The sequence below is a fragment of the Thunnus thynnus genome, chromosome 7 (genome assembly GCF_963924715.1).
Source record: "Thunnus thynnus chromosome 7, fThuThy2.1, whole genome shotgun sequence".
Classification (NCBI taxonomy): domain Eukaryota; kingdom Metazoa; phylum Chordata; class Actinopteri; order Scombriformes; family Scombridae; genus Thunnus; species Thunnus thynnus.
The window spans coordinates 272,791-287,125 of record NC_089523.1 but is presented as its reverse complement, the minus strand read 5'-3'; the positions used below and the strand labels follow the sequence as shown (position 1 = coordinate 287,125).

Here is a 14,335-nt window from a genome sequence, read left to right as displayed (position 1 = left end):
TTCCCTGGCTGCTGCTGTGTCATTGACATTATTGTTATGATTGTTGTTATTCTGTCATTTTTGCCCACTGCTACTGCTATTATTATTAGTCATGTTTCTTCGGTCTAGACCTGCTCTATGTGAAAAGTGCCCTGAGATAACTTCTGCTGTGATTTGGCACTATATACTTAAAATTGTCTTGACTTGAAAATTCACTGAAAAAATCAAGGATCACCAAAATCAGCAGGATACATTCTCAGGAAACCGTGGATGGCTCAAGAGTTTGTGCCAATCCATCAAATTTATATTTCACTAAATAAGTAAAAACCTTAAAAAATTTAGAGGATCACCAAGGTCATTGGAATTTAGAGCCCTTGAATATCTGTATCCAATTTCATGATAAACCATCCAATAGTTGTCTATATATTTCACTCTGATCTACAAATATCATACTTATACATGGTGGCGCAAGAGGAAGGGTTAAGGGATCACCAAAGTTAGACAGATTCATCCTCTGGGGACCACAGTTGTCTGAACAAAATTTGATGAAAAACATAAATTATAAGACCATAATAAAAAACAGTTATAGTCAAGCTAGATGACTCAATATCCTCATTTCGATCTTTGATTATTATTCTTTACATCTAGCTGACCTGTGTTGTTAACTGTTGTTTACATGCTGAACCCAAATCAGCCTTTCACTAAGTGACAATTGAATTCCAGCCCAGAGCAAACTGCACAGTTTGTCACTGGTGCACTGCTACTAGACCAGTTCCCTCTGCATTATTTTTTGAGTTCAGGGGCTGCAGTTGAGTCAGTGGAGTAGGTCCTGGTGAAGATTCTAAACATTTCCAGTGCAGTAATCATTAAAATGATCACCACTGACAAAGCCCTGTGTGAGATTATTGTTTCTGGACATGGACTGGATTCCTGGACATTTCTGCAACTTACTTGCAACCAACAGTGACTGTGTGCAGAGGAGATTCTTCATATATTTTGGTAGACTGTATGTTGTTATGTACAGTACATGGGACTTGAAAACTCATGGAAGAAACTGAAAGCATTTTTTCTTCAACTGAGTCACTGTTTGTGGATTGGATGGAGAGCTATACTGGCTACCCAGCTAAGACCCGCTGTAATTGCCCTTTGCTCTGATTTGAATATGTCTGGGGCATCATCTGGAAAAAGATGCAGATGTAAAATGATTTATTCCCCTCTAACTTGTACTTTTCGAGCTGGCTAAATACAGAACCTTTGTATAAACCACCTGTGTCCCCTTTCCAGCTTGTTCCATGCGCTTTTTGTTTGACTGTTCCCGGCTTTTCAGAAAAGGAACCCCCTCATTGTGTTTTGCAATCTTTGTTGCACTGTACATTGCCTGCCTTTGTAGCCACATAGTACAATGCCAGTTTCAGATAGACGGGCTCAATATGTGTTGTCAGCCTCTCCCTCACCACCCTCAACAGGATTCATTTCATCAACACTTTAAGATTAAAAATAGCCATGCAAACTGCATGGCAAAGGCTATGTTGTAAGGATTTATTCTGGAAAGCTCAAGGTTACATTAAGGTGAGTTCACATTGCTTTCTGTTACCTATCATTTTTATGTACTTTCTCCTCCAAGTCTATACTGTACAATATAAAGTAGATATGTATTTATAGAGTGTATGAGGGGGAATAAGATAGCAAATGAGTTCAACGCACACATATTTACAGATGCACACAAGTATCAGTGCTGTAGCTAACATTGAGGAAACAGAGGACAAAGATGTCCTCAATAATTTTTCTAGGATTTTGGAGAACAAAACATTTGATGATGTAAAGATGATGTAAACACCATGACGTAAAGTTATACATAGCAAAATGTTCAAAGGCAGATACCTATATATTTGAGATAAATTGCCTTTAAAACTTCTTTCCACACCAGGATTTAATTCCTGGCAAAGTGAATAAAACTCAGCATTTTGACAGAAAAAAACAGCCTTTTCCAGGGTTCTCAATTGAATCTCACAAATCAAACATCTCACAAAGTTTTTATTTTTCCTAACCACTGTTCCATGGTCAAGAACTTTCATGCTTAATATAAAAGAGCATTTAAATTAGTTACTATAAAATGACATAGAAAAATTGTACAATCTTTTTTTCTTTCTTTTCTCTGTTGTTGTCCAAAAACTGTTTAAGACATGTCTTTGGAGCCATTTCTAAACAACCACGGTAACCACTCTCTTCAGGGATGAAGGAACGTGTCACCCAGTTGTAACAGTGTGACTCATTGACGTGTTTTTAATAGTTCTTTGACAACAACAGAGATATACGGCACAGAGGAATAAGATATATCATGCTTTGGATACACACAATATTTGTTAGTACATCAGCTCATTGTTGGTTTGGCTCTGCACATGAGATTTGTTGACAAGAAAAATATAGAAAACTGTATATAACCAGCTTTTTCCTTTAATGACCATGCCACCAGAGCGTATGGAATTTGTTTTCGGTACAACATAGAAAAAAAACTCTCAGTACAGTAACAACAGCACCACATATAGGCAAACATTACACAATAAATAATAATTACATTATCCCTAGAGCTGCAAGTAACACCACATGAATCAGAATTATTCACCTTTAATTTCCCGGGTGTTGTTCATTCTTGACCTTGGAAACAGTAGTTTGACAAAATAAGTTAATATCCTCTAGCAAGCTCTTTCTAAAACTTTAAACTGCATCTCATATGGGATGGCTGTAGCTCAGGAGGTAGAGCGGGTTGTCCGCTAATCAGAGGATTGGTGGTTTGATTCCTGGCTCCTCCAGTCCACATGTTGAAGTGTCCTTGGGCAAGGTACTAAACCCCAAATTGCTCCTGATGGCTGTGCCATCAGTGTGTGAATGCATGTGACTGATTAGATTCCCTCTGATGGGCAGGTTGGGACCTTGCATGGTAGCCCCTGTACCCATTCAGTGTATGAATGTGTGTGAATGGGTGAAAGTGACTCATAGTTTAAAAAGTGCTTTGAGTGGTCAGAAGACTAGAAAGGCACTATACAAGTACAGTCCATTTACCATCTCACAGCCCTTATCAGTGAATGGAGTTTTCTCAGTTGCCATTATGCTGATTCAGTGGTCATCATGTGACGGAAGTACAGAACATCAGTCATATGGAGTGGGTTTACCCCACAGTTTAAATAAAAATAGCACTGAGTAAAATAAAAATAGCACATATGTTTGTCATAAAACTGATAAAGACCTGTTTCATCAGCTTGTCTGTGCAACATGGGTGTGTTTACATGCACTCTAATACAGTTGAGTTTTGGGAGTATCCCAGTGATGTGTTTGTGTATGTAAACATCATATCCTGGTTTCAGAAACCTGGATAAGCTCTTATCCTAGTTTTTAGAAAGCCAAGTTATATAGTGGTTGGTCAGTAAAACTAAAACTATGATGATCACTGATGTAATGATGACCTACACCACAAAGTGAGATGGAAAATAAAGTTTTTGACACTGGTCATGTTTGTATTGTTTGTCCTATTTCTTTTCCATTACTGGTCAGACAGAGAAACCATGTTGAACAGTGGTGAATACATTTATACAGCCAGAAACCAAACTAAGTTCCTCCTCAACCGCTGAGGTAACACAGTCTGTAAAACAATGACAGAGAATTATTGAATGTGAAGGAGACAAAGATGTGTCTGCACTTCTGCAGATGATCAGACACCTGGATAATATTACAATCATGTACAAGTCCATGCAGCCACCCAACCCTGTAGATTAAACATTAAAAAAAAAAAATTACACACACAAAATATTGTGTGTGTATCCAAAGCCTGTTATATCTTTTTCCTCTACACTGTAGACCTCCACTGTTGTCTAAAAACTATTAAAAACATGTCAGTAAGTCACACCGCTGCACTGGGTGACATGTTCCTTCATCTCTGGAGACAATGCTTACCGTAGTTTGTGTGGAAACAGCTTCAAAGACTAAAACAGCTATAAGACTCTAACCCTCAGGAGAGGTTCTTAGTACAGCAGACACCACTGAGCATGCACAAGGACGTGGTTCCGTTTACAGGTTGGAGGTTGTGTTGTATAGCACAACAAGCTGGCAAAGCTCTGTAAACGGAGCCATATTCTTGTGCATGCTCAGAATGCCATGTCTAAACAACTATAGTAACCACTCTCTTCATGGATGAAGCAACATGTCATTCAGCATAACAGTGTGACTTATTGATGTGCTTTTACTAGTTTTTTGGACAACAACGGAGGTCTACGGCACAGAGGAATAAGATATATTAGGCTTCGGATTAACACAATATTTGTACATAGATCAGTTCCTTGTTGGTTTGGCTCCAAACATGAGATTTGTTGACAGTAAGAAAAATATAGAAAATGGCCAGCCTTATCCTATAAAGTAAAGTGAAGTAACAAGAAACGAACTAGATTTCTCTTATACTAGAAAAATATCAAGATTCGGGTTAGCTAGCTTTATTCAGACAACAAAATGAAATTTGTTGTGATGACAGTAAATGATGAACATCACCAAGCTACAGATGATGTCAAGAAGATATGATGTGGCTTATCTTGCACTCAGGTTCACTGGGTGAGAGAGCCTTCCGTTCCCTTCCTCAATGTAGCTGATGGTTGATAAATAATACTAATTCATTAAATTGGTTTAGAGTGACATGGGGGTATTATTTTTCTCTGGCTCCAAAGAGGGACAAGACAGAAAAGGTTTTAGAACCACTAATAGACAGAAACATTGTTCTATTATTAATATTACATTATCAATAACACTGCTGATGACATGATCTTTTACTTTCTTATTAAGGTTAAGCCATGGGTGACTGGTCCATACTTGGTCGCTTTCTGTCTGAGGTACAGAACCATTCTACGGTGATAGGCAAGATCTGGCTCACCATGCTGCTCATTTTCCGTATCCTGCTGGTGGCCTTGGTGGGTGATGCTGTCTACAACGATGAGCAGTCCAAGTTCACCTGCAACACCCAGCAGCCTGGATGCAACAATGTGTGTTATGATACCTTTGCTCCTGTTTCTCATCTGCGGTTCTGGGTTTTCCAAATTGTGCTGGTCTCCACCCCATCCATCTTCTACATAGTTTTTGTTCTGCATAAGATTGCAAAAGATGAGAAACTTGATGGCCAGAGGGCACAGGTAGTGGCCCAGAGGCCTCTCAGACAAAGCTGTGGGCAGATGAAAAGGGATGGCATGGAGGCCCTGAGGATAGGCATGCCCACCTACTGCTCTCATTACAGGGAAGAATGGGATGTGAGGGAGAGAGAAGAAGCAGAAAAAAGCTTTCTGGAGGAGGATTCTGGCAAACTTGGAGAGGATCCCACCCAGCAGTCCAACCAGATTCTGCTTATCTACATCCTTCATGTGTTACTACGATCTGTCATGGAGATCACCTTCCTCGTGGGCCAGTACTTCTTGTTCGGGTTTGAGGTCCCTCATCTGTACCGCTGTGAGACTTATCCTTGCCCTACTCGTACAGACTGCTTTGTGTCACGTGCCACTGAAAAGACTATCTTCCTGAACTTCATGTTCAGCATCAGTCTTGGCTGCTTTGTGCTCAACATTGCAGAGCTTCACTACCTGGGCTGGGTCTACATTTTCCGCATTCTCTGCTCAGCCTGCTCCACCTGCTGCAATCAGGAGAGGGACACTGTCAAATTGTACTCAAAACACAATCCCCTCCTGCTGCAGCTCAGGCATTCCCTGAGGGGCCAGCTGGTTCTGCAGACCCCCACAGCCATGGCTCAGGAGAAGACTGGAGGTCTGCTCACACATGCTCCAGCTATCTCCTTTGAGACAGACTCAACTGTGGAATGCACTTCCAAGAGAAGTCCAGATAGCAGAGACAAAGTGAAGGTCAAGCTGGCCAACATGGCCAGGCTGGGACGAACTAAGAAGTCCTGGCTATGAGACTATGAGACTGACATTTTTCTTATATTTGTGAAAAAACATAATACATAAATTCATCAACATAGAGACTTTGAGCTATAGAACGTCAGTTTCCTGCAATGTAAACTGTATTCTTAGGCCGTATCCAAATCCCATAATATGCAGTATGTATTATATACAATTTTTAAGTATACTTTTTCTGCAGTTAGTATTTACGAGAACTCTGTTCTTTACAATTTTGTACTAACAGGAAAAATGCAATAATTGCATAGATGGCCATAAATTTAATTGCAACCATGGAATGTCCATTACATTTCACAAAGACAAAGTTAAATTTGACAAAATGAACTTAAAGTCCCCCTCCACTCAAAGATGTGTTTTTGTTCTTTTTCTTTCACTTGGATGTTTGAGCTTCTCTATGCAGAATGATGTATGTACAGTTTGCTTTGACATTCATCTGCTGATGGGGGGGTGGGGGGGCTGGTAAACTCCTTCAGAGCACCTTGTTGGATGGTCGAATAGCTTCAGAAACCGAGACAGTTTCCACACCTTTCCAACTGCAGGTGTGCTGGGCCTGTTCAGTAACTTTCCAACATCAACCACCAACATTCACACTCACCTCATGCACTGATTAGTCAGCTGTGTGGAGGTGAGACAGGAGCCAGGGTTTGAGCTTCTCTCTCTACATAGCTCTCCTTTTTTATTCTTCACACTATTTCTGTCACTTTACATGTTATTTAAACAATGGAACAAACCCCTCTCCCTCCGAACGCTCAGTTTGTCACTTTGCCTGAGTGTGACTGTTCAGAACAACTATAAACACATTGGATTTGGACACCATGTTGTAAGATCGCTCTTATCGACCATAAAATGAATCTAAGGCGTGTACCTACAAGCATGAATTGTGACATCACAACTAGTTGAGGGCCTTTATTTATTGATATAACTTAGGTGATATAACTCCTATCGAAACACAGTTACAAACAACTAAATGCAAAATTAAAATTATAAACATGGAATTAAAAACAAATAAAGTCAAATAAAATAAGCAGCCAGTTCAGGTAAAATCAAGAAATGCTTTCCGATAAAAGTATGTTTTAAGAAGAGACTTGAAAGAAGACACTGACTTAGACAGTCTTATTTCCTCTGGCAATTTATTATTCCAAGCAGAGGATTTTTATATGTCCCAAAATATGTCTGGAGGGGATCTTTAACATTAAATGTAATTGAAAGCTCTTGACTTTGAATGAAGATTTTATTGTCAGTCACCAGAATGAACTTTCACAAACAAAATGTTTTTGCAAAGATGTTCACCTTGTTTTGTTTTTATAAGATCTTCCTGGAACTGTCTCACCACTCTCTGTAAGTTGTTTCTCAATTTCCTTTGAGAATTACACTGTGGAACAATAATGTACATCAACTGCACACATAAAAAATTTTTTAGAATACATACTGAAAGTTTGGATTATACTTTTATACTTTTCTAGTGTGAACTAATTCTGAGAGTTTTATTCAACCTTGAAAAGCTCTTAGTTAAAGTGTGAAAAATCCAAAGGGGAGCACTGATTTTCAGAACCAAACCTTTTCAGATGGTGTCCTTACGAGAAGTTAAGGGTAAAAATGATCTCAACAAGCTCTTTATGGTTTTTGAGTTTTCAAAGTATGCATATTGTTCATGTTGTTCAGTTTCACAGAATGCTGTAAATGCATACCAAAAAACATCTGATGACTTTGTAATATGTTTTTTAAAAATGTGCTCAGCCAATTGGCTGAAATGTTTAGTTTTTTGTTTTTTAAATCCCAAACTGAATATTGCCATGGAATACATTATTTTCTGATTATACCTGTTATCAATATGATATGTTATTTCATTGAATATTTATTGAAATTGTTATCAGTACAATTTTTTGGACATTTTTTGAAGTTTTCAATAAAAATACAGGCACTAATCAGATAGATCCAGGGTTATACTGCTAATAGTAACTCAGCTCAAATTATTATGCTATAAGACAATTATACTTTATATAAATTTACTTACCTCTTATTTCCCTAAACGCTTGTACTGTAGCACACTTTTTAAGAGGGATTCACTTCCAACTTTTGATGACATCTGGTTCTTGTTGGAATACACTTACATTGCTCAGGACAAAAGCATCTGCCAATGTAATGTCATGTAATGTAACGTGTGAATACAACATCACCATACGTACTCTTTTTTTAAAACTCTGCTTTACGGCCATACAAAATGAGTGCAGAGAATTCAAAATGGTGTGTAATGAAGCTCAGACATGTGTCACATATTTAAGACTGATATTGAACCAGTCGCTCTCCTGTGAATTAAGTAAATCTTGATTTAGTTTTTTTTTTATTTGAGTGCAAATGAATGTAAGTCCCTGTTTGCAGAACAAGACATGAAGACATTTCTATTAAGAAATTTGTGTCATCATTTATACAGTGTCACTCTGCTTCTGCCAGTTCTGCTTGGTATAGTGGTTTAACAGCTATATTTAGGAACAAATTGCAGTTGATGAAAAATAACATGATTCTGTGTTTATTGACTTTATCTCATCAAACTCATGTTGGCAGTGATGAATTTAGAAGTGTGGGACTACCGCTGGAACAACTTGGTTTAAAACAACTGAAGTTGCATCATATATGTGCAATATCAGCACTGGGCATGCCAAAGAATATTTGTTTTAACTGATAAAAATGGTCCATATAAGACCAGGACCAGTGTGTGTGTTCATGTAGAGTGCCCAAGTAAATAACTTAGTTAGATGCTCTTTGTCTATGGAACAGTCTGACATTAAACATCAAGTTGACACAAACCTGTGAGACTTTTAGAGGTCAGGTGAGAAATTACTTAAGGTGACAGCTTGTTTATGATATTTTATTTAAGCCATCAGTTTGTTCTATTGTATTTATCTACTTTGATGTGGATTTTTAATTTTTCATTAGGTTTGTACTGATGTAATTTTGGTTGATTTTATTATGTAATCTTATGTTATATGTTTTGTGTCTGTTATTAACATTTTAGAAAAAGGTGTCCTCATTTCAACATGTCATCTCTAGGATTGGTGTATTTCTTGAAAAAAAGAAGTCATTTAAGTTTAATAGCTACCCAGCAAACATTATTTTGTTTCAGGCTCATTCCAAGTAATGTTTTTTTCTCCTCTCTCGTGTATACAGTTTGGAAGTCTGATAAATCAGTGGCTGTAATCTCATTATATCATACCTCTCTGCATGTCAATCTAATCCACCAAGCCTCTGTGGCTTATTAAGGGTCTGTTGGGGATCTGTGATGTCAAAAGCAGTGAGGAGCTCTTCACTGAATCATTGTGGGTCGCAGCATAAGTTCAGCCAATGGGCTGAAGAACAGTCCAGCAGATGGCAGCAGGAGATAGGCTGCAGCAAACATGTAGAACGTGCAGACAGAAAGGAACAATTGTTTTAACATAATTTACAATGACTGTTTAAGCAAATGGCAAACTCTGTGTATGTGGAATGAAAATGAATGCGATTAATGCCACTACTACTACTACTACTACTACGACTACTGTAATTAATACCATAATTACTACTACCATGAACATTACTACTATTATTACAAGTATTTTTAAATAATAATGCTTCTAAATGTATTAATAAAATCAATCAGACTTTATTTGTACAGCACTTTTCATACAAACAAAATGTAACAAAAAGTGCTTCACACATAAAACAATAACCCCCATCCACACACAGAGCAAATGACTTTGTAATTAATAAAGCACTCAATAATAACAGCACTCAATAAAAAACAGGAACTGAGGAAACACTATCATAAATCTCATCAGTTTGTAATGAGGACATACCAGAGGCAGGATTAGAAATAGATAAAAACTAACTAATAAGAGTACAAGGTACATTAATAAAATACTAAAAAAAAGAGGAGATGTATTGAAGTGAGCAAAACTAGAAATAAAAGGTAGGGTATTAAAAATCCAGTAAATAAAAAAATAAAATAAAAGAGTATACCAAGAAGTAAAACAGACGAAAATACTTAAATAAAGACAAATAAGAAATAAGACAAATAAATAAATAAATAAAGTTTAATTAAAAGCCAGACTAAAAAGGTAGGTCTTGAGTTTGCTTTTAAAAATATCAACATTCTCTGCTGCCCTCAGGTCTTCAGGAAGGCTGTTCCAAAGACGTGGACCATAGTGATAAAAGGATACCTCACTGTGGGTTTTTGCTCTATCATTAGGGAACTGAGGGTTCTAGACGGTTCATAGGCTAAAAACAAATCTGATAAATAGGTAGGACCAAGACCATTAAGAGCTTTATAAACCAATTAAAGCTGCAAGCAGCGTTGGTCAGGACCTCGCACTCTGGCCCATCAGGATCAGATCATTTTGCATTTTAAAAATGAGGGATATTTCTTACAAGTGTGATGTGCTTTTATTTTGAAAGTTTGATTGAAATGTGTACTGTCAGGTGTGGAGACAATAAGTAACTGCAGCTGGACACAGAAAAATACACATATATATTAGAATGGAGAGTGTGTTTTAATTTTAAAGTCTCTGCACTGGCTACCTTCTTGCTTCAGAATTTATTTGATCCTTTTATTAGGGACCAAGCCCAAAAGGCAAACTGTAAAACAGTAGTCCTCGCCTAAGTTTGTTTCTTTCTTTCTTTATTATGACGCCACTTAAACCCTAAATTTGAACCCCTAAACATGCTCAAAAACTCAAATCTGATAAATAGGTAGGACCAAGATCATTAAGAGCTTTATAAGCCAATTAAAGCTGCAAGCAGCGTTGGTCGGGACCTCGCACTCTGGCCCATCGGGATCAGATTATTTTGCTTTTTAAAAATGAGGAATATTTCTTACAAGTGTGGTGTGCTTTTATTTTGAAAGTTTGATTGACAGGATGAGAATTTTCTGCAGGCTGTCTTGCTCACATCTGTGTAAATTGAAAACTCTTAATGAGTTTGTGTGTAAAACAAATTAATTTCTTAATTTTCATCAAGTCTATTTTTAGAAAAGTAAAGACTTTTAACCCACATGACCTGGTCAAAGTTTGACTGAAATGTATACTGTCAGGTGTGTTGAGACAATTAGTAACTGCAGCTCAACATAGAAAAATACTCATATATTTAAATGGAGAGTGTGAGCAAACCCGCACCTTTTTGATCATTTACTGCGTCCACATAGTTTTAGATACAGACTTCATTTGAACTTAAAATGAGTCACAAGACTTTGACCTACAAATCTTGAATTTACATGTTTTTAGGGCCTGAGCCCCAAAGGGGCGAAGACCCTCTTGTATCTGTTCTGTTTGTTTCTTTCTTTCTTATTAGGGCCTCAGCTACCAAGGGGGCGAAGACCGTCTTGTATCTGTTCTGTTTCTTTCTTTCTTTCTTATTAGGGCCTGAGCCCCATGGACTTTGTGTCAAACAGATGCTTCTGACATTTAAATTCTAAGTCTGACCACTTTCAAACCTGTATCAATGGATTCGGGACGAAATTTCCTACAGAAAAATGTGATTTTTAATGTAAGATTGTGCCAAAATCATGGGATTTATGAAGATGTTTCACAAGAAGAGTACTCTGAAATCCTGCTCTCCAACTGCTCCTGGTGATGTCACTCCCTCAGTGCTGTGACCAAGCGGCAACCTCTGGGGCTGTAAAATGAAGCCAATGCGGAAGTGTCAAAAACTGCAGTTCCTTGAATGGCCACTTGAGGCTGGCTCTGAAAGCAAGTCAATCCCCATAGACCCCCATGTTAAAATCCCCAACTTTACAGCAGAAATAAACATGTTTACAGCCTGGTAGAAAAAACGGTTTAGGTCTCTATAGCTAATTTCCCCTTTCATGACAACTGTACGGGGGGTGAATTTTTTTTTATAACTCGCCCATTTAATTTTATTAAACCATAAAGTTATGCATAATGAAGGACATGGCTGCTTTGAGTGACAGGTCCGCCAGCCGCTAGGTGGCATGTTTCAGCCATTCGGCCCGCCTCTTTGCCCATTTTTGATTGGCTGGGAGTTAGGAAGCGTCATGTACTGCCAAGATGGCGATGGCCGGAGCGGCTCACTTTGAGCTTCAAACCGCTCTTCAGAAACCAAGGGGTGACGTCACGGTAAATACGTCCATATTTTTATACAGTCTATGGCTGTGACACATGACGCAATACACACTCATTATCAAATCACAGGAGGAGCAAGAAAAGACTTTAAAACTCACACTCTAATATCTCCAAAACAGTAAAAGTTAGAAAATACATGTAAATTCAAGATTTGTAGGTCAACATCTCGTGACTCATTTAAAGTTCAAATGAAGTCTGTATGCAAAACTATGTGGAAGCAGTAAATGATCAAAAATTGTGGGTTTGCTCACACTCGCCATTCAAATATATGCGTATTTTTCTGTGTCCAGCTGCAGTTACTTATTGTCTCTCCACACCTGACAGTACACGTCAATCACACTTTCACCAGGTCATGTGGTTTAAAGGCTGTACTTTTCTAAAAAAAAATCCCATGACTTTTGCCAAATCTTTCATCAAAAATCATATTTTCAGTAGGAAATTTTGTGGCAAATCCATTGATACAGGTTTGAAAGTGGTCAGACTTATAGTTTAGATGTCAGAAGCCTCTGTTTGACACAAAGTTCATGCCCATAGATTGCCTCCCCATTGTTTTACATTGTAAGGTGTGATGTGGCACTGCAACTTTGAGGGCTTATAAAATCCAAACCGTTTGAGTTATTACAAAGTTTTTTACAACTTTTTTTCAGCATAATGTCATAAGTCACCTATTAAAGTTTGAAGCTGATACAAAATTGGGGCAAAGTCTTATTTTGAAAGGCTTCCTGTTGGATTTAGGTCAGGGGTGTCAGTGTATGATTTGTAGGTCTTTATGAGACGAATAATTGAGTTTTGGTTCGATCTCTCTACAACATCCCTACAGGCCGTGGCGGCCATTTTAGTTACATAGGTGGCGCTAGAGAGAACATTTTGGCACTTTGGGGGTTAATTTTTACATTTTATCAAACTTTTCACCAGACCTGATGTGCGTGCCAAATTTGGTGAGTTTTTGAGCATGTTTAGGGGTTCAAATTTAGGGTTTAAGTGGTGTCATAATAAAGAAACAAACAAACAAACTTAGGCGAGGACTACTGTTTTACAGTTTGCCTTTTGGGCTCGGTCCCTAATAAAAGGATCAAATAAATTCTGAAGCAAAAACGTAGCCAGTGCAGAGACTTTAAAATTAAAACACACTTTCCATTCTAATATATATGTGTATTTTTCTGTGTCCAGCTGCAGTTACTTATTGTCTCCACACCTGACAGTACACATTTCAATCAAAATTTCAAAATAAAAGCACACCACACTTGTAAGAAATATCCCTCATTTTTAAAAAGCAAAATGATCTGATCCCAACAGGCCAGAGTGCGAGGTCCCAACAAATGCTGCTTGCAGCTTTAATTAAACTATATTCTTTTTAGGGAGACCACAAAGTAGAGCCTTACAATAGTTAAACCTGCAGGTAATGAAGGTTGGCATTAGTGTCTCTGTGTTGGCTTAAGAAAGAAACAGTCACATTGGAGATGTTCTTAAGATGATAAGTTTCACGTTGAATTTGTCTCTCTCTTCAGTACCAATAACCAAGACTTCAGTTTTGTGGAAATTGTTTAGAAAAGGGCAGGCACTTCCAAAAAATACTTGGCAGGTGATTGAATGAACCATCTGACTATCACAATCTATCAGCATTTTATCTTGTGAGGCATCTGGATTTGCAAGATCATGCAAGAATCCTCATAGGACTCTGATTGGTCCAAACTACCGGTGGTTCAGATACAAATGCATAACTTGATGCCTGACAAGATGAATTCTCACGTGGTCTTGTGATGTTGTGATCGCATAAATCCAGCTGCCTTGCAAGGTAAGGTAACTTCATCACTACACTGAATATGTCCATGCCTTTTACCATACAAGTTAAACTGTAGATACTGAGGGAGCATTTCAGTTGACAATATTGGGATCTAAATTCCTGTTAAGATCAACTGCTGCTGAGTACCGATGTGAAATTGATTCAGCATTGGTTGTGTGTCTTCCACTTTATGCAAACTTAAGTTCCATAATTACAATGCCGCACCATTAGACAGCCTTCAAATATGTAACACCTTTATTCATCAATAAATGTAAATCTTTATGTGTCACAGATTGTAGCCTTCAGAAAAAAGTTCAAGCATTTTTGCCTATTTCAAAGTTTCTGCATGCATGTAAACAATTCATTAAATGTTCTCTGGCAAAATATTTATTTCTCTGCAGAATAGTAATCTTTTTTTAATAAGATTTTTTAATTAAGAATAGTAAATAAAATAGTAAACTAATTCATAGGAGTGTGAGCATCACTCCAAACTTTGACAATCTGACTGATGACCAGTCAAA

The 14,335-nt window shown here is 37.7% G+C and overlaps 1 protein-coding gene across 1 annotated transcript; it reads left to right on the top strand.

Annotated features, from left to right (window-relative positions):
* Positions 1-4,811: 4,811 nt before the first annotated feature.
* On the top strand, positions 4,812-5,987 carry LOC137186677 (gap junction delta-2 protein). Its single transcript, XM_067595748.1, has one exon. The coding sequence runs from the start codon at positions 4,812-4,814 to the stop codon at positions 5,916-5,918; it is 1,107 nt and encodes a 368-aa protein (XP_067451849.1). The 3' UTR covers positions 5,919-5,987.
* The last annotated feature ends 8,348 nt before the right edge of the window (positions 5,988-14,335 follow it).

What these genes read in the sequence shown, in the direction of transcription:
- LOC137186677 (XM_067595748.1), top strand. Translation starts at nt 4,812, where the DNA reads ATGGGTGACTGGTCCATACTTGGTCGCTTTCTGTCTGAGGTACAGAAC.